The following is a 25545-nucleotide window of genomic DNA, read 5'->3' on the forward strand; positions in this document are numbered from 1 at the left end:
GGTGCGGTTTTAACGCTTGGCAAGCACCTCTCAACCACTTCAAAACCGCGCATGGGGCGTTTGGGGAGCGTTAAAAACGCTTCTCAAACGCCTGTCTAATGCCTGTCAAGCGTTATAGGGGCGTTTGGCAAGAGTTAGAAATAAAGTCAAGTGTGAATGAGCCCTAACGCCTACATACTACTTTAAAAGGAACGTATAGCAGCGTTACATACACAGTACTGATTTACTTATGATCAGGAAAATAATTAACATTTCTGAAAACAGGCTTTTCTTTTTTGAGAAGTGGATTAGGAACATTGTCAATGAACTCTTCATGTTTACTTACAGCCTCTTATAGTCTACAGGTGGTGATAGCGAGGATAACAATCTACTAATGCAGGTTTTAAAAAGGTTCATTTACCAATAAGTTGTGAAAAGGCTGAATGTGTTCTGATTAGACTTGAATAGCACAACATCAGTCACAGTGAAATGAATCAAACAAAAGGCACCCCTCCCTCCTTCTCTGCAACCAGGCATCGCGTTTTGTGTGGGGATCTTAAGAAGATATACACAGGCGTACCTCGGTTTACGGACGCCTTGGCTAACGTCATTTTCGGTTTACGAATGAAAATTCATTGAAAATAATGCCTCGGTTTACAAATTTTTTTCGCAATATGAATTAAGTTTCCCCAGGATGCATTGCGCCTGGGAGGTTTATAGCACCGGCCCCGTGCCTTAGTGCACTTTATAAAGAGGTTTGAACAGATAAGACTTTTTCAGAATTTTTTCTGACCTCCGGAACGGATTAATTGGTTTTCAATGCATTTATGATTTTTTTTTTTTAATGATGTCCCTGTACAGTATTTATGCCTTTAAAGTGCACTTTATAAAGAGTTTTGAACAGATAAAAGACTTTTTTTTAAAAACTTTTTTTCTGACCTCTGAAACAGATTAATTGGATTTCAATGCATTTTCAACGCGTTTCGGTTTACACATTTTTCGCAATACGAAACGTCCCGGAGAAACGCATTAAATTTATAAACCGAAGTATGCCTGTACATGCACAGTCAAGAGTTGCATTTGTTTATTAACATATTAAAACTGTATGGTGGAAGCACCCTGTGCAAAGTGCCAGTTCACACAGGAACGCAGTGCGTAAAACCTGCCTTCCATGCGCATTTCCTTAACGACACCCCAAATGCAGGTTTTTCCTGCACCGGATCACATGGTACAGCGGTACCATGTGATTCCATTGCTGTGCATTTTTTAAAAGTACTGCATGCACGTGTTTTGGTGCGCTCCAGCATGATTTTACCTCATTCAAATGAATGGGCTGAAATCACATTGCACCCGGATCACATGTGAATGGCACAGGAACGCACAGTGTGTTCCTGTGAGATTCATGGTATGAACCGGCCCTAAATATTAAGCTGTAACGAGCAGGGTCCTCTTGTGCCAAATTATATTGTAACTGTAATGTCTACCTTCATTTTGTAAAGCGCTGCGCAAACTGTTGGCGCTATATAAATCCTGTATAATAATAAAAAATATTTACTTCTACAATATAGAATTTATACAAATAATCAATTAAACAAAACATGTATTTTTAGGCATTTAAACAAAATCTAATGTGGAACTCCTTAGGCCACTTGCACACTGTAGCTTGAAAAAGCTCAGTGCAGCATTGTTTTTTTTACTGATCTAAAATGCAGCCCATTGTTTACAATGTGCCAGTACACACAGATGTGTAAACAAGCGCAGCGTAGTCTTGAGTTAAAAAAAAAAAAAAGATTGAAAAATTTGCATTCTTGGTCAGTAATTTGCGCTGGTGCGAGCAATTACACGCAAATACGCATATTAATGGATTTTGCCTGCAACTATATTGTGCGTGAGAACCATCATGACTGCAAATACGCACAAAAATACGTGTGAATAAGTGCAAAACAAATGACTGAAATTACATCCAGAAATGCTGAAGCTTAAACATCAGTACTGTGTGCAAAAGGCCATAGCAGCAAAAGTAAATCATGATAGCCTCCCACATACACCCTAGATCAGGGGTGGGCAAACTTTTTGACTTGAGGGCCGCAATGGGTTCATATATTGGACCCGGGGGCCGAACCAAGAGTAGATGAATGATGTGTATGTAATTCATCCCCCATATAGTAATTCATCCCCCATATAGTAATTCATCCCCCATATAGTAATTCATCCCCCATAGTAATTCATCCCCCATAGTAATTCATCCCCCATATAGTAATTCATCCCCCATATAGTAATTCATTCCCCATATAGTAATTCATCCCCCATATAGTAATTCATCCCCCATATAATAATTCATCCCCCCTATAGTAATTCATTCCCCATATAGTAATTCATCCCCCATAGTAATTCATCCCCATATAGTAATTCATTCCCCATATTAATTCATCCCCCATATTAAGTCCCCAAGTCTCCACTGTGTCAATTTACTTACCTTTGCTCCGCGCGTTCCTCTCGCCGTGTTCCCGCGCCGTTCCGGTCTTCAGGGCGGACTGTGAGAGGAGCCTAGCTCCCCTCCTCTCACGTTCGTCACGCTGCCCCGCCTACACACATCCTGACAGCCATCCTGACAGTATTACGCTCCGTGGACCGGATTAAAAGGTCCGCCGGGCCGTATACGGCCCGCGGGCCGTAGTTTGCCCATTGCTGCCCTAGATACAGGATATACAGTTTGTTTAGTCAAGGGCAGCCTTACCAGAGTGTATTATTGACCTTACTCCATGGTCCCACAGGATTCTTCCCTGCTGGACGATCAACCCCCTGAAGCAGTTCCTTTTCTCGGGTTGTGTGGCTGTCCCCTTACCAATATTATCATTTATAATGAAAGCAGCTAAATGAGGGCCTGCCCATGGGACAGGTGAGGATAAGATGAGGTGTAAGGTCAGAATTATGCTGCCTTTGACACAGTCGACCACCCGCTGCTCCTCAGTAAACTCCACTCCATCGGCCTCCGTGACTCTGCTCTGTCCTGGTTCTCCTCTTATCTTTCTCAGTGTCACATACAACTCCTCCTCCGCTCCCTCTTTCTGTTGGGGTACCCCAAGGTTCTGTCCTTGGGCCCCTCCTTTTCTCTCTCTATACCTCCTCCCTGGGCCAACTGATAACTTCACATGGCTTCCAATACCACCTCTATGCAGATGACACCCAGATCTATCTCTCCGCTCCCCCCCTCAATCACAAATCTACTAAGCGACATATCAGCATGGATGTCACATCACTACCTTAAAACTCAATCTTTCAAAAACTGAGCTTGGAATATTCCCCCCCCCAATCCCCAACTCATGACTTTACCATTAAAATCAACAGCACAACTATTGGTCCTTCCCCTCATGCCAGGGTGCTAGGCGTAATCCTAGACTCTGACCTCTCCTTTGGGCCCCACATCCACTCACTGGTTAAATCCTGCCGCCTCAACCTCCGGAACATTTCCAAAATCCGCCTCTTCCTGACCAAGGACACCACAAAACAACTTATCCACACCTTGGTTATATCCCGCCTCGATTACTGCAACTCCCTCCTCACTGGTCTACTGTTACACAGGCTATCCCCCCCCCCCTCCAGTCTATTATGAATGCTGCTGCTAGACTCACACACCTTACCAACCGATCAGTGACTGCTGCCGCTCTCTGTCAATCCCTTCATTGGCTTCCATTAACCCAACGTAAAATTCAAAATACTAACCACAGCTTACAAAGCCATCCACAACGCTGCTCCTAGCTACATCGCCAACCTCATCCACAGATACCACCCAAATCGCCCACTCCGCTCCTCCCATGATATCCTCCTCTCTAGCTCCCTCATCACCTCCTCCCACGCTCGCCTCCAGGACTTCTCCAGAGCCTCTCCCATCCTCTGGAACTCCACAGCATGTCCGGTCAGCCCCCACCCTGTCTGCCTTTAGGCGATCTTTGAAAACTCACTTCTTCAGGGAAGCCTACCCCACCTCCACCTAAGAACTGTACTTGAATCACCTCCGCCAGATCATCCCCCGCAGCTATCATCTTTTGTATCACCTCCCCCTTCCTTTAGATTGTAAGCTCCATGAGCCGGGCCCTCCTATTCCTTCTGTACTGAAATGTATTGTTGCTGCATTGTCTCCCTTTATATTGTAAAGCGCTGAGCAAACTGTTGGCGCTATATAAATCCTGTATAATAATAATAATAATTATAATCGATTAAATGAACATTATATTATGTACACAGGGAAGGGGTTTGCTGTCACTGCTCATTTCTGCTGCATGTCCAGCCGGAGGCTTTGAAATATAAGGCCTCGTTCACACCATGTGCAGAGACGTGAATTTTTCTGCACACATTCTGCAAGGGCACAAAGAAAACAATTGTTCTCTATGTGCCCTGTTCACACTACAACACTAGTATCACGTGCAGATTTTTTTCTGCAAAGGAATCTGCAATGTGTATAAAACTCACCAAAACACTCATGAAAACTAATGTGAACTTGTGTCTCTGCATGTATGGTGTGAATGATGCCTGACTAAAGACAACTACATTTTTTACTTTTCTACAGAATAAAACTGAAGATATGCACTAAATCATGTATCCGCCAGGTGGCAGTATCTACCCATTTGTGAAAATCATGGCGATTCATGAGTATTATACTATTAAAGCTGAAAACAAAAATGCAATATAATGCAGCTTACCAGTTCTTAGATGTGGTGGTTGCATCAAGTTTTTCTATGCTCCCCCCCCCTTTACTTCACCTGGTAATCCAGCCAGTTACACACTTAGGGTGACTGCATTCTGTCTACCAATCAGGGCCCTCTGATTCCTATTGTATTAAATTGTATTGTAATTGTACTGTCTGTGCTTATGTTGTAAAGTGCTGCGTAAACTGCTGGCGCTATATAAATCCTGTATTATAATAATAATTCTATATGAAGTAGTAAAGCACCTTTGGACAGCAGCATTGTCAGTCTGGGGAGAGGATAGTGCTAGATGGACTAGCAGCTTTAGATTGACTTGGCTAATAAATCTCAACTCCAGCTAACACTTTATAAGCAGCTAATAATCTGATTTTCTATTCCTTCTGGAATAAAGATTTTACATAACAGAAGATCATTGTAAGAACCCCTGTGAGTGGTAATTGTTTTTTCACAATCCTTTGTTACTTTGTCAAATGTACCGTATTTTTCGCTCCACAAGATGCACCTGACCATAAGACGCACCTAGGTTTTAGAGGCGAAAAACAAGAAAAAAAAATATTCTGAACCAATGGACTGCAGACATAGTGCAGGGGATGACCAGAGACTGCGGACACGGTACAGGAGATGACCAGAGACTGCGGACACGGTACAGGAGATGACCAGAGACTGCGGACACGGTACAGGAGATGACCAGAGACTGCGGACACGGTACAGGAGATGACCAGAGACTGCGGACACGGTACAGGAGATGACCAGAGACTGCGGACACGGTACAGGAGATGACCAGAGACTGCGGACACGGTACAGGAGATGACCAGAGACTGCGGACACGGTACAGGAGATGACCAGAGACTGCGGACACGGTACAGGAGATGACCAGAGACTGCGGACACAGTACAGGAGATGACCAGAGACTGCGGACACAGTACAGGAGATGACCAGAGACTGCGGACACAGTACAGGAGATGACCAGAGACTGCGGACACAGTACAGGAGATGACCAGAGACTGCGGACACAGTACAGGAGATGACCAGAGACTGCGGACACAGTACAGGGGATGGCCAGAGACTGCGGACACAGTACAGGGGATGACCAGAGAATGCGGACACAGTACAGGAGATGACCAGAGACTGCGGACACAGTACAGGAGATGACCAGAGACTGCGGACACAGTACAGGAGATGACCAGAGACCGCGGACACAGTACAGGGAAAATACCAGGGACACAGTACAGATGGCCAGAGCCGGCGGACACGGTACAGGAGATGACCAGAGACTGCGGACACGGTACAGGAGATGACCAGAGACTGCGGACACGGTACAGGAGATGACCAGAGACTGCGGACACGGTACAGGAGATGACCAGAAACTGCGGACACGGTACAGGAGATGACCAGAGACTGCGGACACGGTACAGGAGATGACCAGAGACTGCGGACACGGTACAGGAGATGACCAGAGACTGCGGACACAGTACAGGAGATGACCAGAGACTGCGGACACAGTACAGGAGATGACCAGAGACTGCGGACACAGTACAGGAGATGACCAGAGACTGCGGACACAGTACAGGAGATGACCAGAGACTGCGGACACAGTACAGGAGATGACCAGAGACTGCGGACACAGTACAGGGGATGGCCAGAGACTGCGGACACAGTACAGGGGATGGCCAGAGACTGCGGACACAGTACAGGGGATGACCAGAGAATGCGGACACAGTACAGGGGATGACCAGAGACTGCGGACACAGTACAGGGAAAATACCAGGGACACAGTACAGATGGCCAGAGACTGCAGACAGTGCAGGGGATGACCAGAGACTGCAGACAGTGCAGGGGATGACCAGAGACTGCAGACAGTGCAGGGGATGACCAGAGACTGTAGACAGTGCAGGGAATAACCACAGACTGCAGACAGTACAGGAGATGACCAGAGACTGCAGACAGTACAGGAGATGACCAGAGACTGCAGACAGTACAGGAGATGACCAGAGACTGCAGACAGTGCAGAGAATGACCAGAGACTGCTGACCTTTGGGGAGGGAGGGGGAGCAGGTACCTGAATTTGACAGGTACCCGCTTCCACTTTCGCAGAGTTGTCCTTCCCTCGCCGGCTTCTGTGACAGCCGGGTGCCCACTGCACATGCGCGAGAAGCGCTGCGCTTTGTGAATGGCCTGAAGCCTTCTGGGACTTGTCATGTGTCCCAGAAGACACCGGACCATTCACAAAGTGCAGCGGGCACCCGGCTGTCACAGAAGCCAGCGCGGGAAGACTGTGCAGCGCTGGAGCGAGGAACAGGTAAGGTCCTGCAGGAGATAACAGCTGAGCGGCCGGCCCGGTATTCTGACATGGTGGCGGCAGAAATACTGGACCGGCCGCTTTATATTCGCTCCATAAGACGCACTGACATTTCCCCCCCTTTTTTGGGGGGAAAAAAGTGCGTCTTATGGAGTGAAAAATATGGTAGTTGAATAATAAACAGACTTACTAGCAGGATCACCAGGTGAAAATAAAGAAGAAAGCCTAAAAAGAAAACTAATGCAGCCACCGCATCTAAGAACTGGTAAGCTGCAATATATTACATTTATCTATTTGGGTTTAATACCGTTTTAAGGATAAAAAGCAGTCATACAACGCATGAAAACATTGTGGGAGGGAAGAAATTACTTAAGAGGACGATCAGAAACTGCAGACCTAATAGAGGAAATGAGGGTCAGACAGTGTGGACCGGATACATTTTTGGTTGGTGATTTGCTGCAGATGGCAATATGAAACTGGGAACATGTAACATGAGGCTAGTAGAGATCAATGCTATTACCCTCATCAAGGTTCCCACTGCAGACTGCTGAGGTCCCAGAGCCGCACATCATTTACCATGGGTGCTCAATCTGAGGCCCTCCAGTTATCACGGAACTACAGAAGTCCCATCATGCCGCTGCCTTTGGGAGTCATGCTTGCAACTGTCAGCCTCTTGCAATGCCTCATGGGATTTGTAGATCCGCAACAGCTAGAGGGCCATAGGTTGAGCACCCTTGGTAAATGATGCATGACTCTGAGACCTCAGCAGTATGTAGTGGGAACACTAAAGGAAGGGTAATAGCATTGACTCTACTGCAATATACCAAAGGGCCACAGTTTGGACACCAAGGGTCTACAGTAACTAATCAGTAGAGCAGTTACATTTGAAATCTGGCTGTTGTGGGTAAACATACACTATTCTTTTCCCCCACTACTAATAGGTGAAGCCAACAGAAGACTGCAAGGGCTTTACCTCAGTAAAGACTCAACATAAAGGTTCCTTCACAGTTTAGAAAATTGCAAATGCCTGGCAGTATTCAAAGACTGTATGAGGTTCAGGGGATAAAGTGTTTAGAGTAAAAATAGAACTGCCATTAATGTTTGAATGTTATTTAAAGTGTTACTAAAGGAACTTTTTTTAAACTAAAAACATGTTATACTCACCAGCAGCTCTGAATCTCCTCTTCTTGGGTCCTTCACCAGCGATCTTGGCTTTGGCTTTAGAACCACTTTAACTTACCAGGTGACCAACTGCATATAGCACCCAGTCCAACAACGCTGCTAGAAAGGAGACGTATTTGTGATTGCTGGCTATGGCCTCTGACAGCAAGGGATACTCTGATGATCAGCACTGCTATTCACAAAAAAAAGTTACATAGCGCACAGCACTCTGTGCCTGTCAGCGGCTGCTTCCTTTAAAAATACGCAACCCCACTGATGGATCATAGAGCACTGCACAGCTGTCAGATTTTTTTTTTATTATTTAAAAAAAAAAAAAAAAAAAATACCTGATGTATACTTATACTGTAGTATTAGTCTTTACATGGGAAATATTAATAGAGAAACAGCAGGGGTGCGCTATACCCACCCACCAAATCCACTGACCTAAAACTTCACTTTTATTCCTAACTGTTTACCCATTTGCCGCCCGCCCTATGGCCGAATGGCGGGCGGCAAATATCATCAGCGCTCCGGGTGGACGCCATATGGCGTCCTCCCGCACATGCGCAGATTGGGCTCGTGAAGAGCGGCGCAATCTGTCACCGGCCGTGTACCTCGGACACGGCCGATGACAGATCTGAGTATCGGCCCCGTTGCCGATACCATGTGACCTGCTGTGACCAATCACAGCAGGTCACATGACAGTTGTATACAATGGATGGCTTCATTCATGCCATCCATTGTATACTAGTGTCTAGCTGTGAATGGTCACAGCTAATCATGTGACATGTCACATGTCATGTGATTTGCTGTAGCCAAATCACGTCTAAGCACAAAAAAAAAAAACCCCTGAATGAATCGAAGTCATTCAGGTAAATGCTTGCTTATAGCAAATTAATTCTTTGCTATAAGCAAATTGTGTAAAAAAAAAAAAAATACTGATCACTTCCCCAAAGTAGTACAATGTTACTATGGTAACATTGTACTACTTTGGTCATAGTGAAATCTTAAAAAAAATCTTTAAAAAAAAAAATATATATTATATATATATATATATAATTTTTTTTTTCTTACTGTCACCAGTCAGTGTCCCTGATCACCGCCATGCCAGTTATATGATGACGCTGTACTGCACTGGTGACAATATGTAAAAAAAAAAATAGTGAAACTAATTTTTAAAATTTCTTCATTTTCCGAAAAATTATGACAAAAAAAAAATACAACTTCAAAAAACTCGCAATGCCTCTTATGAAGTACGTCGGACTGTCTACTCTGCAAAAAGGGGTCATTTGGGGGATATCTGTACTTTTCTGACATTCTTGGACCTCAAGAAATTAGATTGGCTGTCAGTACTTCAGGATTGATCAATATTCAGATCTATACCATAGTTTGTGAACTCTATAACTTTCCTACAAACTAGAAAATACATCCTAATTTGGGTTATTTTCACCAAAGACATGTAGCAGAATACATCTTGGCCTAAATTTATGAAGAACAATTATTTATTTGTAAACTTTTATAACAGAAACAAAGAAAAACTTTTTTTTTCCCAAATTTTTGGTATTTTTTTGTTAGTTTAGCAAAAAATAAAAACCCCAGCGGTGATTAAATACCACCAAAAGAAAGCTCTAGTTGTGTGAAGAAAATGATAAAATGTTAGTTTGGGTACAATGTTGTATGACCGCGCAATTGTCATTCAAAGTGTGAGAGTGCTGAAACCTGAAAACTGGCCTGGGCAGGAAGGTGTAAAATTGCCCGGTATTGAAATGGTTAAAACCCAAAATGTAGAAAATCAAAGGAAGTCACTAGGATGCCAGGTGTATAACCTTATAGGACAATGCGGAGTTAGTGAAAAAATACAAAATGATGGAACAGATATACAACTGCCTGCATTATAGTGAGATAACAGCCAAGCAACAATTATGTCTTTAGCTGCTGTTGGTCAATGTTTACCCTACACACATCTGTAGGGTCAGTCAGTATCCTGGCCACATACCACAACCCAAAGGCATACTTAGGGTTACTGTGATTGTTAAAAGGCTCAACTACCTATCAAAATTAAATATATCGCAGTACCCTTCCAGTCTGGGAGAAGAATGCACTTCTATTTGTCCACTATCTCCACCAGTTTTTTTTTTCTTTTTTTGAATGCCTGATCAATGCTGCCGGGCTTTGTCAAACACATAGGCAGGTTACAGATTGGGGTGGTTGCTATTTTTTTTGTACTGGTCGGTAACTGGTTTGGGGACATACTGAATACTTTTGCTGCCATTGTGTTCTTGCTGGGTGTTAGGTGTGTTCCTATACCTTTAGCCTGGGTTCACGCAGTTGTGTTAAAAATAATAGCGGTGTGTTGAAGAAATTGAATAAAGCTGAAAATCCTTCTAATAGCTTTTATTTCCATCCACACAAATGCATTGGGAACACGACACATTCTATTCCAAATCACAACATGAAGTAAAATAGATCACATTTGTGTTGTTCCTCTAAAAAAATTGAAGAAAAGTGAATATTAGACGGTTCAAAAAAATAGCAGTGTTTGTATTCTTCTTTACAAACTCAAACATTCACTATATAAACTGAAAAATGTTTGAAGATTTTGCTTTCCTTTGAATCACTTAATGAATATTTGGTTGTAGTCGCACTGTTTCTGAGAACTGCTGTACATCTGTGTTGCATGGAGTCACCCAACTTCTGGCCCCTGTGATCAGGTATTCCAGCCCAGGATGATTGGACTACATTCCACAGTTCTTCTCTATTTCTTGGTTTTGCCTCAGAAACTGCATTTTTGATGTCACCCCACAAGTTTTCTATTGGATTAAGATCCGGGGATTGGGCTGGCCACTCCATAACGTCAATCTTGTTGGTCTGGAACCAAGATGTTGCACGTTTACTGGTGTGTTTGGGGTCGTTGGCTTGTTGGAACAGCCATTTCAAGGGCATTTCCTCTTCAGCATAAGGCAGCATGACCTCTTCAAGTATTCTGATGTATTCAAACTGATCCATGATCCCTGGTATGCGATAAATAGGCCCAACACCGTAGTATGAGAAACATCCCCATATCATGATGCTTGCACCACCATGCTTCACTGTCTTCACAGTGTACTGTGGCTTGAATTCAGTGTTTGGGGGTCGTCTGACAAACTGTCTCCGGCCACTAGACCCAAAAAGAACAATCTTACTTTCATCAGTCCACAAAATGTTGCGCCATTTCTCTTTAGGCCAGTCAATGTGCTCTTTGGCAAATTGTAACCTCTTCAGCACGTCTTTTTTCCAACAGTGGGACTTTGCGGGGACTTCTTGCAGATAGCTTGGCTTCACATAGGTGTCTTCTAATTGTAACAGTCCTCACAGGGAACTTTACACCTTCTTTGATCTTCCTGGAGCTGATTGTTGGCTCAGTCCTTGCCATTTGACTATTCTTCTATCCATTCGAATGGTAGTTTTTTGCTTTCTTCCATGTCTTTCAGGTTTTGGTTGCCATTTTAAAGCATTTGAGATCATTTTAGCTGAGCAGCCTATCATTTTCTGCACTTCTTTATATGTTTTCCCCTCTCCAGTCAACTTTTTAATCAAGGTACGCTGTTCTTCTGAACAATGTCTGGAACGACCCATTTTCCTCAGAATTTCAGAGAGAAATGCACTGTAACCAGCATGTACAACATTTGCTGCCTTCCTTCCTTAAATAAGGGCAATAATTGCCACCTGTTTTTCAAAGAATGAATGACCTCACTAATAGAACTCCGCACTGCTATTATTTTGAACATGCCCCTTTCAATGAGTGATTCAATTACACAGAATCAGCAGCATGCATGTCATGACTGTTGGGTCTGTTGGATTTCTATTACTCTACTACACCTGCTAGGAAATTATTTGCCATGTAGAAATATCATTTCTACCAAAAACAGTGATTGATCAGGTTAGTGATGTCTGATTGATATTATTTTGAACACAACTGTATATGCGGTGCGGTATATCGCATGTGATTTGCACAAGAACCGCACCGCATTCCTGTGCAAATCACATACGATTTGTGTGCGGTGCGATTGGAGCCATACATTTTGTATGGCTCTAATTGCACCGCACTTGCACCAAAAAGGTGCAGGACCCTTTTTTTGGGTCCTCACTAGAATTGGATCGCATGGGTATTCACATCTATCTGATCCAATTCTGCACATCGCACTGCGCTTTGCAGACCGCTTTCGGGGTGTTGTTAACTTAACATACACACCCGCAGCAGTTCGCATGAACGGGGTGTGATTTTGATGCGGTGCAGAATTTGCACAGAAAACGCTGTGAATTCCGCACCGCATCAGTGTGAACCAGGGCTCAAGGAGGGTGGCCTCCCTCCAGGCATATCTGCCCTCAAACTGTCCAATATTATATACACTCACTGGCCACTTTATTAGGTTCACCTGCTGAGTTGCTTGGTAACACTAACTGCTAATCAGCCAATCACATAGCAGCAACTCAATGTATTTAGGCATCTAAACTTCGTGAAGACGACTTGCTGAAGTTCAAACTGAGCATCAAAATGAGGAAGAAAGGGGATTTAAGTGACTTTGAATGTGGCATGGTTGTTGGGGTCAGACGGGCTTGTCTGAGTATTCCAAAAACTGCTGATCTACAGGGATTTTCACGCACAACCATCTCTAGAGTTTACAGAGAATGGACTGAAAAAGAGAAAATATCCATTGAGTGGCAGCTGTGTGGAGGAAAATGCCTGATTGATGTCAGAGGTCAGAGGAGAATGGGCTGCTGTAACATTCAGATAGTAGGGTCAGAATTTGTTGTAAATAACATGAATGTATCCATCCTGCCTTGTATCAATGGTTCAGGCTGGTGGTGGTGGTGTAATGGTGTGGGGGAGATTTTCCAGGCACTAGCAAGGTGTACCTAATAAAGTGGCTGGTGAGTGTATGTGCTCCAACTATGGAGGATCTCAAAATTTATAGCGCTAGGACTGCAGATAAACTGGGGTGCCGTGAAGTGGCCTCTGCAGCTTACGCATATACTGTATTTGCAAATGTGTGCAAACTAAACCCCTTGTTTTAAAATTCCCAGCTGGTAAGTGAGCTGGGAATTTTAGTTGTTTTAACATGCGTTGCCCTTCCATGTGCTCCTTGCTGCATAGGCCAGTTATGGATTGGAGTGGTTGCCATTTTGTTTATCAAACACAGCACTGGCCTGACATCACCGATAGTTCATTCACAAAAATGAAAGTTCACATAGTGCAGCGGAGCTGTGTGATCCATCAGCCTGTGTATGCGTAACAACAGCCACTGACAGATGCACAGAGGGCGGCAGCTCTGAGTGATCTGTAAGTATTATGAACGATCAGTGCTGCTGCTTAATTCAGAGCAGTAAAAGATCACTCAGAGCTGTGTCGCTGGGTGATGTATCTGAGGTTGTTTCTACGTCATGCAGGGCATCGGCAGATACTTTACACAGAGCTGCAGCTCAGAGTGATATTTTACTTTGATGAATGAACAAGCAGCACTGATTGCTCATTCATAATAGTGAAAGGTCATGCAGCTTAGGGAGGGGACAGAACTCTGTGCTGGCTGGAGGTCCCCCTACAGGAAGGTGCATACAGAGGTGCATTTGGGCGATATCAGGGCCACCAATCAGAATGAGACCAAATGCTATATACTGTACACTTGGCTTCTTGAGAGTTAAAAAATAAATAAATAAAATGAAACCTTTTGCCAAGAATTCCTCTTTGATAAGGTCCCATGCAAAGATAAAATCACTACCTGGACCGCCGTGGCGCTTCCATTCATCTAGAGTGCACGTACAGGCAGTATTTTAGGACTTTAGAAGCAGGGCCAACCTTCCAAGCAGTTTGGAATACAGAGTGGCTCATGGACATTAAACATGGGAGCAACTGCAGGAGGAGGAGGAGGGGAGATGTTCAAGGTAAGACTGTACCCCAATAAATTTACAAAAGTAACGATCAGAGGCAGATCACTCATCTGCATTCACTGTGCACGAGAGATCGGTCTTAAATGGGTGGAAGGGTTATTGTGCCACCAGGATTAGAAATCATCCTTTGATGGGAGGAAGAGGGTTTCTAATGCATCCGCACTCTTGCCCAACAGTAACAATTATTATTATTATTTTACAGGATTTATATAGCGCCAACAGTTTGCTCAGCGCTTTACAATATAACGGGAGACAATACAGCAACGATACAGTTCAATAAAAGAGGGTTAGGAGGGCCCTGCTCCTTGAAGCTTACAATCTAAGAGGGAGGGGCTAGTGGTACAAAAGGTAATAACTGTGAGGGATGGACTGGTAGGAGGAATAGAGGATTCCATTATTAGCTGAGGGCAGGATAGGCTTCCCTGAAGAGATAGATTTTCAGTGATCGCCTAAAAGTGAGCAGAGTAGGCGATAGTCTGATAAATTGGGGTAGAGAGTTCCAGAGGATGGGGGAAGCTCTGGAGAAGTCCTGGAGATGAGCATAGGAGGAGGAGAAAAGGGAGCTAGAGAGCAGGAGGTCTTGCGAGGAGTGGAGAGGACGGTTTGGGTGATATTTGGAGACAAGATCAGTGATGTAATTTGGGGCAGAGTTATAAATGGCTTTATACGTTATTGTTAATGTTTTGAATTTTATCCGTTGGGCAATGGGAAGCCAGTGGAGGGATTGGCAGAGAGGGGTGACAGATACAGAACGGTTAGTAAGGTGGATGAGTCTGGCAGCAGCATTCATGATAGACTGAAGAGGGGATAGCCTGCGATAAGGTAATTGTTTTTATATTGTTATTATATTATTAATACAATACAGTGCAAAGTAGAACTGTTAGCAGTATGCAGCATACAGAAGTGGTGCACCAACTTTGTATCTCAGCATTTATCCCCAGAGTATCACTCTCTGGTAAAAGGATCTACAGTATATGTGCATAGGTTCAGCAATATGAGTGTTACCTGGTGACCCACAATCACAACAGTTATCGTTTCCTGGTGTTTTCTGTACATCTTCAATGATGGCTTTCGTCAAGTCCTCCAAGCTGCTCTCTCCCGTACTCTGATCTCCACGGAATGCCATGTTAAGTGCTTCTTCTTTGCTGTTTGTTAACACTGAAATCCAACTGTGAAAAACAGGATAAAAGAAAATGTTTTTGTGCAGAATTAAGTTTCTTCAAAACAAATGGCCTGCGCAGAATTTAATTAATCTCTAAAAATAGATTTCTTTTTAAAAGGCATACATAAATGTGCTCAACCTATAGTAAACATTTTTTAAAATATAGTAGGAATAGCTCCTCATTTAGGGAGGTATAAACCCTAACCAAATAATATTGAATGCTCTAAAGCACTGTGTATCATCAAAAATGTAAATTTGACTCTTTTAGATCTGTATAAGGTAAGGTAACAGTGAGGAGGATTGACCCATCTGCTGACCTGATACCTGTGTGAGTGGATCCTGGTTCCTGGTTGATGCGATAATATATGAGAAAGGATTTTTGGCCCTGCAGAGTCACTTCATAGAGGTGAGGGAGCATTTCGCCTAGTGTTGGATCCTATTACATTGGGTATTCACCTTCACAATACTAGCACTATTTAAGAACTACAAGACACCTTCCCCGTCTTTAGGTGTATTGGACTTCACGTTTTTGGCTGGAGTATATATAGTTCATGGGACTTGTCGCCATCGGGTCTTTTGCATAATATTTATAACCCATTGTGTTCATATTATTTATGTCACTTATATACCATCTATTTCACATACCCCTGATTTAGGAGTCACTGTTTTGTGATTTCATGTTCATTTATTTTTTCACAAATCTCACTTGAATCCGTAAGTTTCAGCGGATTTCAGTAATAGATGTGTGTTGCAGAAATTACTTTGCAGTTTATTTTAATTTTTCCACACCAGTTTCTGTTTATTCATTTATTTATATTTCATTTTTTCACTTCCATCTATCCTTTATTATATGTTCACTGTGAACACTTACATTTTTGGAGCATTTCCTATAGCAACTAAACAGTTGCAGGATATCATTTGTGTTGTATTTGTATCACTGAGTTTTGGGATCCTCAATAGGATCATATCACTTTTTTTGGGCACAATTCAAAAAGAAGTAATATATATTCATATATTACATATATATGTATACAAATATATATATATATATTATTATTATTATACAGTATTTATAAAGCGCCAATGGTTCGCTCAGCGCTGTACATTACAAAGGGGGACAGAACATGTGACAGAACAATACCAATACAATGCAAAACATGAGGGGATCGAGGGCCCTGCTCTTTCGAGCTTACAATCTAGGAGGGAGGGTATGGTGGCACAGGAGGAGATAGCTGTGGGGGATAGGGTGGTAGAAAGAGTGGAGGAGGTTGGCAAGTTAGCAGGGGGTGGGGTAGGTTTCCCTGAAGAGGTGGGTTTTCAGGGTGCGCCTAAAGGAGAGGAGAGTAGGTGATAATCTGATGGGTTGGGGCAGGGAGTTCCAGAGGATGGGTGACACCCTGGAGAAGTCCTGGAGGCGGGCATGGGAGGAGGAGACAAGGGAACTAGAGAGGAGGTCTTGTGAGGAGCGGAGTGTGCGTGTTGGGCGGTACTTGGATATTAGGTCAGTGATGTAGTTCGGGGCAGTATGGTGGACAGCTTTGTACGTCAGTGTTAGGATTTTGAATTTGATCCGTTGCGCAATCGGAAGCCAGTGGAGGGATTGGCAGAGGGGGGTGGCGGAGATGGAGCGGTTGGAAAGGTGAATGAGTCTGGCAGCCGTATTCAGGATCGACTGAAGCGGGGATAGCCAGCGGCGAGGCAGGCCAGTGAGGAGGGAGTTGCAGTAGTCGAGTCGTGATATGATGAGGGAGTGGATGAGCTGTTTAGTGGTTTCTGGGGTTAGGAACGTGCGGATTTTGTATAAAGTATATTTACTTTGTATTTATGTGTTTTGTTCACCCATAGTCACCAATTTTATTTCTTGGGGTGTACCTAGGTTACACCTTTTACATTTGGGTGGTATTCACTATTATCCACTATTTGGATGTTTTCCTGTGCATTCTATTCAATCATTTTTGGTTTATGTATATTTATTTACAAGTTTGTACACTGTCTGGGGTATTAACGTCACAGGAGTTTATCACCTAGAGGTAGCGCAGCACCAATTAGTCTTCAATTTGTCTTTTAGAACTGGCCTCTGGTCCCTGTAAAGCCATTTGCTGTCTATATACACATCATTGCTCAGGGTCAGCTACTAAATGGTGGCAACAACCGAACATGTCTGAGCAATGTGTGTCAGTACGGCTACTTACAACTTCCACAACAACTGGAAAACAGGGACAGTGTTGTCCCCCTATAACAGGAAGTACTCAAACAAGGCAACATCATCAAATTTTCACTTTAATGAAAGCTGCAGATTTAGGCTCCATGTACACTAGCATTTTTTTAAGCTCTTAGAAGCTATTATGATAATTTTTTCTGCTCCTAGAAGGTAATAGTGTTACCCTATGTGTCCATGCACACTATTTTAAGCTAGAAGCCTTTTTCAAGGTTCAGCGTTTAGGAGTAGATTAAAAATTATGTTTGTAGAGTTTTTGGGAGAATTTTCTTGGCAGAAAAAAAAAACTAATCGCTAAACTCTTCTAAATGCTATTAAAACACTCCTAACAGCTTTTTTTCAAGCTTTTTTTTATGTACTGTAAAAGCGCTAATAAAACTCTAACGTTCCAAAACACTTAAACGCTACTACCAGTCGGCACAAAAACGCTGTTGCGTTTTTTATCCAGTGTTGTTTTCTAACGTTTTCTGAGCTTATAAAAACCGCTAGTGTGCAGAGTGCCTTAAAGAGAATGAAAATGTCTTTTGAAATTACATTTAAAAGTTAAAGATAAGAGACTTCAGTGATTAGATTTACAACTACTTTAAAGTGGTTGTAAACCTCAGACATGAAATATGAACAAAACATATCCCTCTATAGTGTGCGCTTGTCTCACTCCAGAGTACTAAGTGTCATTTCTGCCTGCTGCCTCCATGCTCTGCTATCAGCATGAGTCACTTCTGACAAGTTTTCCTGACACCAAGAGAAAAATAGGGACAGGGGAGGGACCTCCAGCTGATTGACAGCCTAAGCTCTGTTCCTGTGTGCTGTGTGAAGGGGGTGTGTACCTTCCCTCCAATCAGCTCTCCTCACTGATATAACTTCAGATCTCCGCCCCCTTGTTTTCAAAGCTGAGAGATCCGGTTTAAATTCTGCACTTTGAAGGGATGTAGAGAAGAGATGACTGCAGATTAACAGGTACAACTTATGTAGGAGGATTTGCTTCATCTGAGGCCAGTTCACTGGGTATATGTGAGAGTTTACAACCACTTTAATCTGCTTCTCACATATATATGCCTTGCTTCATGTTTAATGGGGTAGAACATAGATATACTGTTCCTGTTATCTCACAGACAACATTTTGCCTTGCAGACTCTGAAGGTGTCTTTTATGCAGCAGTGGTTGAGCAAGGAAGTCGTAACAAGTTATATTCTTGACAAAGTACCCCCCCCAAGATCTTATATGTAATCCCTTAATTCTGCTGCTAGGGGACTGGGCAGCAACAACACTCCTTCCTGCTCACTGGCCCTCCAGCTTTGCCAAGCTGTATGTGAAATGTAGGTACAGGCAGAGTCCATGAGTAGGATAGAGCAGCTTTCTCAACCAGGGTACCTTGGCAAAATTTCTAAAAACTTACCAAAACTTGTATACAAGCCAGCAGGTGGAACAAGCCTGCCTTTTAGTTACACAAAGCCACAGGTTTTCATTGTGCACCATTACGACCTTCTAGCCGCCAGCGCCCTGACAACCAATGACATCATCAGTTGATAAGGAGGATGTCAGCTGTGTGCACAGCATCCTAGCTGCCCCTACCCTTCCCTGCCCCTCTCCATCAGTGCTGGGGTCACATTAGCTCAGTGATGGAGAAAAACTGAGGGAGAAGAGAAACATCGGAATACTAGTCAGTACCAGTGTGCAAAAGTGTATTTGCTTTGGAAGAATAAATCACCTCCAATGTTGGGTGTTCTATGTGTGTGGATATTGCTCTGTTATATAAAACTATTAGAATAGTTTTTCACATTCTATTTTAGAATGGAATGCCTGAAGACTGTCCATAGTTTTAAAGGGTGCCTTGACCAAAAAAAGGATGAGAAACTCTGGGATAGAGCACCAAGAGGCTTTAGTGAAATTGGTACAATACAGCAAAAGAGAAGCCTTGAAAAAATTCATGCAATAAAGCCTTATGACTAAGCTCAGTTGCTCGAAACGCACCAAACCTTCTCTTTTAGTGTAACATGGCATTTCCAATAAAGCCTCTCAGTGCTCTATTCCTGCTTGTGGAATCTGTTTCTGCATATATTCCCTGAAGAGCTGTGGAATATTTTTGTAACTGTAATTATACAGAAAGGATAGATAGATAGATAGATAAATAGATAGATAAAGAGAGATGTACGTTTGCAATAAAGTGACAGCTCAGATTTGAAAATGACACTCCCATGGCTAAAGTAATGTTCACAACCTTGTGTTAAAGCTTTGTGAATTGAGCCTGTGTTGGAGGTACCACCGTGATTGCTGGGAAGGTAGATAGTACCCCCCAAAAAATGTTTTTTTGTAACATACTTTCACGTAAACATATTTTTATAAAAGGAGTCTAAATCAGGAATTGTAAACAAGGAAGTACTTTATAAATGACTTTAAAAAGATGACTGAGTCTCTGAAAATGACATGGACTCACCTAAATAAAATATCCAGACATCTTTACAAATGATCTTTTATCAATCAGATTTCTTCAAGAAATGAAGCACAGCACAATTTCACAGCACTGCTGTCTTTCAGCAGTGACTTTCTTTGCAGCTCTTAGCAATCAGTCACATAAAATCTAAGAACCACAAAGGATGTCGGAGCTGGAAGCCGGTAGGTCTGAATAGGGAGAAGATAGCTATATAACATCATCAGTCCATCCCCTCATGCCAGGGTACTAGGTGTAATCCTAGACTCCCATCTGTCCTTCCAGCCCCAGATCCAATAGCTGACAAAATCATGTAGACTTCACCTCCGCAACATCTCCAAGATATGACCGTTCCTAACCCCAGAAACCACTAAGCTACTTATTCATTCCCTTGTCATGTCACGCCTCGACTACTGTAACTCCCTCCTCATTGGCCTACCTCATCGCAGGCTATCCCCACTTCAGTCTATCATGAATGCTGCCGCCAGACTCATCCACCTTACTAACCGTTCTGTATCTGCCACCCCTCTCTGCCAATCCCTCCACTGGCTCCCAGTTGCCCAACGAATAAAATTCCAAACTCTAACAATGACATATAAAGCTGTCCACAACATTGCCCCAAATTACATAACTGATCTTGTCTCTAAATATCACCCAAACCGTACACTCCGCTCCTCCCAAGACCTCCTACTCTCTAGCTCCCTTATCTCCTCCTCCCATGCTCATCTTCAGGACTTCTCCAGGGCGTTCCCCATCCTCTGGAACTCCCTACCACAATCTATCTGACTATCGCCTACTCTACTTACTTTTAGGCAATCACTGAAAACCTCTCTCTTTAGGGAAGCCTATCCCGCCCTCTGCTAATACTGGAATCCTCTACGCTTCCCACCACTCCATCCCCCACAGTTATGACCTATTGTACCATTAACCCCTCCCTCCTAGATTGTAAGCTCCAAGGATCAGGGCCCTCAAATCCCTCTTGTATTGAACTGTATTGTTACTGTATTGTCTCCCACTATAATGTAAAGCGCTGAGCAAACCGTTGGCGCTATATAAATCCTGTATAATAATAACACTCCTCTAACACTCCCACTCTGATTGAAGCAGAGCTATACTCATCCCACTCCAGCGTTAAAATCTCCTGGAGCTCCCTCGCTGGCAGCAAACATCTTCATCCTCTGATCTTCGTCCATTTTGATTGGCAGGGCTGAGATAACGTCACTCCTGTGCAGTCATGGGAGTTCATTCATCTTGGCAGATGCCGGAAGTGCACAATACAAACAAGCAGGTAAGAATAATTAAATGCAGAAGAGACATAGTCGAGGCTTATTTACTAAAACTGCATGGTGCAAACTGTGGTGCGGCTCTGCATAGAAACCAATCAGCTTCCAGGTCAGATTAACTGAACAAGCTGAAGTGGGGCAGCACAGTGGCTAAATGGTTAGCACTTCCGCCTGGCAGTACTAGGGTCGTTGGTTCGAATCCCAACCACGGCACCACCTGTCTGGAGTTTGCATGTTCTCCCTGTGCCTGTGTGGGTTTCCTCCGGGTACTCCGGTTTCCTCCAACACTCCAAAGATATGCTGGTAGGTGAATTAGCTCCTGTCTAAATTGGCCGTAGTATTTGTATGTATGAATGTGAGTTAGGGACCCTAGACTGTACACCCCTTGAGGGTTAGGGACTGATGTGAATGTACAATATATATGTAAAAGTGCTGCGTAAATTGACGGCGCTATATAAGAACCTGAAATAAATAAGTTAGAAGTCAATTGGCTACCATGCACAGTTGCACCAGTTTTAGTAAATCTCCCCCATTGTGTCCATTCTGCATTAGAAAGCCTGCCTGTTTTCGGTCTTTTAAGTAAAGTTCCACTTTAAGGTCTGAATAGGTGAGTAATTCCACTCCATGCCACATACCAAACATATATTATCTGAATTGGCCTGGTGGGAAAATTCCCCCCTAACCCCCAGCCCAGTCCTCCCCTGGCCTGTACCAATCATTCTGCACTCTGACAGTAACAGGGTTCTCTGATAACGTGGGATCCCATAGGAGCTGCATGGTTTTCTATTGCTAATTATACCCTTGACAGAGGTTACTGGGAGTGAGACAGGCAGAGCACAGGCAATTACAGAAACAGCTTTTCAATTCACCATTATACTACGAAATAAATTAACAGAGCAGCGAAGCCTCAGGGAGGTAACACGTTCTCTTATGAGGTTTTCTATTACATTTACTCTCTTCATCTCCACAGTTACTTTACACATGATCCCATATAAGGCTCACTTACGCTATATAATCCTGCTCATCTTCTGCCTGAAAGTGGTATGTTCTGTTATCTGAAAAGCAAAAAAAAAAAAAGAAAAAAAAGTGTAAATGCATTCCATAATGACTGTCTGCAGATTCCAGTTACAAAACAAACACTATTATTCACCCTCATCGTTCTATTATTAGGAAATACTGGTCAGATGGAAATTCTATTTAAACAAGAACTCCAGCAAAATATAGCTTAAAAAAATCAATAGCCAATTGAAACATAAAATAAACAGCAGCTTTGGTTGAAGAGAAAAAAAAAAGAAACAGAAAAAAGTATTTACGGAATTTTGGATAAAAAACTAATTAAACTTAAATAAATAATGGCTGTGTGTAAAATACATTTTTCCCCACTGCTATCAATCTGTCAGCTAGTAATAAAAAAATATACAAGCAGGGTATATAATAATCCAGTGTTCTAAAAATCCTTATGTGCGCGTAGCCTCCCTAGCGGTCTGATTCTGTCAGTATTTCTGTGCTCAAAGCGGTACATTTTTTTGCATGGAAACATGTTTTTTTTTTTTTTGTAGGCCTGTACTTTTTAGGAATAACTCACTGAAATCTGTCCGAACAAGAGTCTAGTAAACATCCCGGGTATGTTAAAATTTGAAACACGAAATCATAAATTATAATGTATTAAATAATTAATTTAAAAAATAATAACATAATAATAAATTTAATTCAATAATATAATCAAACCAAAAACATTGAAATTTGAAATATAGCGCCAAGTTTGCACATCACTGAGCAAAGTCGCAGAATCGTTTTCAGTGTCTGATGAGGAATTTTCCCCACGAATCATTATCACTCAATTCTGCAAGTGGTTCTAATTTACTATCGCTGTTCTCTAGCCGGTCTAAAACCGCGTCTGACCTAAAGGGACGCTCCTTGGACGCCATGGACGTTTCTCAGTTTCCAGGCAGAAAGAACAGTAAAAATGCAGGCAGGGCACAGGACAAAGCACTCGGGACACAATGTATGTGAAATGGTTTGGATACAGGAATGTTTTACCATGTGATTTTAGCGAATGTCACTTTTTCACATTTTTAAATTTCCCGGCGTTCAGTCTCCCGTACGTCCCGACGCTCACAGGGACCGGAACCCAGAAGACGGATGCTGGCATCGGCCGGAGGACATTACAGGGGACACTGCAGGGGGGACATTGCGGGAGCGTAGGACAAGGTAAGTGAAGAGATCCCGGAGCAGCGCTGCAGTGTATTCCTGAGTGTAGCTCGGGGTTATCACTTGTGGTGCTGAAACTTTACCCCGAGATACACTCGGGAATACTTCCAAGGAGGTTAAAGCAGACCTTCACTTGAAAGTGAAAGTACCGCTAATCCAATCCCGTCCCCCACCCCCTCCTCTACCATATTTGACATTTGGTGGAACAGCAGAGGTCTGTTCAGACCCCTGACATTTTACCAAAGAACCCCAATGGGGCTCCTAATAAAAACATAAAAAATGACATTGTAAAAAATTAAATATATAAATAACATGGTAAAAAATTCTAAAAAATTAAAATAAATAAAACAAAATAAAACTACCAGAGTCACCAAGGTCGCACTTGTTAACGGGCCCTAGCATTCCGCCAATGTGGGGGGGTTCCAAGACAGCAGGAAGGGGGCCTGCCGCAAAACATGTGAAAGGGTCCCACGATGGGAGTAATGGGCCCCGGATTCAGTGGGAAGGGCCCTGGCCGGGGGTATGGGAGGCCCTTTACGGTTTCTTGCACTGGGCCCCTGAAAGGTTCTAGTTACGCCTCTGGTGTAACCTCTTGCTGAAGGTGAACCTATCCTTTAACACAATGATGAACAATCATCCGAAAAGTGTCTCAGTCTTACAATCTGCAAGGAACCAAGATTCCTTGTTCATGTCCACCTTTACATTATAAAGTCAGAAACTGATTTGAGCAGCTGCCGTTTTTGGTTTCCTGCATTTGATGCAGACGCGCGCTGGGGGTCTTCAGCTGCCTCAGGCGAGTTTGGCCTGCTGTGCCTTTAAGCAGAATGGGGCTACCTGACCCTAGGTTCACATCTGTGTGGGTGGTGCCGCTGCGGATTCGCACGAAAATCCATGCAGCCGCACCACCACCACAGAGAATTGCGGACCCGCAGGTGGGTATCATTACTTCTAATGGCACGCCACCCGCACTGGAAAAAGCAACCGTACTGGGAACCGAGGTTCCCGTGTGGGCTGCATTTTCGAAAGAAGTGCCGGGGATTTTTTTCCCTGTGTGTCCCAGGGCACGGGAGTCCATTCAAATGAATGGGTTCTCATGCCCATGCAAAACGTGTCCCGCACGGCCGCATAGATGTGAACCGGGCAGGCCTACTCCCAATGTCTAACTTTCTATATATATGTCACAGGTAGGGCGCTCATATAGTTCAGTTACAGGCCACACTTAGCAGAGGTACCTTGGTGCCACAGTATGACTTTATATACTGTATATTTGTAAACGCATGTAACCAATCCTCATTTTGTAATCTAGATTTTTGAAATGGTTTATAATTCAGTTTTGGCTAGATTGAGCACTGGGGAATTCTGTTTACTCTCTCTGCGGATAAACCTGAGGGGCAATAGTACATTGTAGAACAATAAAAAAAGATACATACGTGATATCAGGTCGAAGGACTTCTTTTCATCAGCGTTGGGTTTCACCTGGCAGGTGAGCAGGTTCAACTTTGCAGGGGGCCGGTTAGACTGGAAAAATGACAATACTTTATGAGCGCTACATCCCAGCAGTGGTACTATGCAATACAGTACAGAAAGAAAGCAGACTTTAAAAGGTAGAAGGGCCAGGACAATTCCATTCTTTTCTGGAGCAAACACCATTGTAAATAAATGACAAAGTCTTGCAAAAAAGAATTTTGTAAAAAAAAAAAAGTGTAAAATTCAAACATTCCTTCTCTCCATTAGCCTGAATTTGTTGAAGATCTTGTGCAGTGGATTAGAGTAAATTAGCCCATAACTAGACAATATCCTTGTGCTTTAAAAATAATCCATACACATCCACTACTTAATGGCCCTGTAATCTATTATTTTATGAAACGAACATTTGTAACATCCCCCGCCAGCTTTCTAATCTCTTCTTTTCTCCCTCATTTCTGCTTGTGTTGGAATGAGCAGTGCACGTTAGTTGCGGTCATGTGCATACTATGAATCCCAGTTGTAACATTTGTAAATTCTTCCGCAGGCTTCCTAATCTCTTTTCCCCCTCACTTCTGTTTGTGTTGTAAAGAGCAGTGCACATTAGTTGCAGTCATGTGCACACTACAAATTCAAGTGAGCAACAGAGGGAGGCTACATGCCTACATGCGGTTGGACCATGGCGAATTAATGTAGCCACCCCCTTACA

General features: G+C 43.1%; 1 protein-coding gene across 4 annotated transcripts in view; it reads right to left on the reverse strand.

The window, feature by feature from the left end:
• Window positions 1-25545, reverse strand: part of ASAP1 (ArfGAP with SH3 domain, ankyrin repeat and PH domain 1) — a 491182-nt gene that overhangs the window by 64321 nt on the left and 401316 nt on the right. For all 4 annotated transcript variants that reach the window (XM_089685927.1, XM_089685924.1, XM_089685928.1 and 1 more), the window contains 3 exons: window positions 24803-24890; window positions 22168-22216; window positions 15076-15239 (listed from right to left, as the gene is read on the reverse strand). In XM_089685927.1, the coding sequence (XP_089542053.1) occupies window positions 15076-15239; window positions 22168-22216; window positions 24803-24890 (301 nt within the window). The remainder of the gene's footprint in view (window positions 1-15075; window positions 15240-22167; window positions 22217-24802; window positions 24891-25545) is intronic.

The sequence above is a fragment of the Staurois parvus genome, unplaced genomic scaffold (assembly GCF_062004578.1).
Source record: "Staurois parvus isolate SC_StPar_1 unplaced genomic scaffold, SC_StPar_1.0 ptg000389l, whole genome shotgun sequence".
NCBI lineage: Eukaryota > Metazoa > Chordata > Amphibia > Anura > Ranidae > Staurois > Staurois parvus.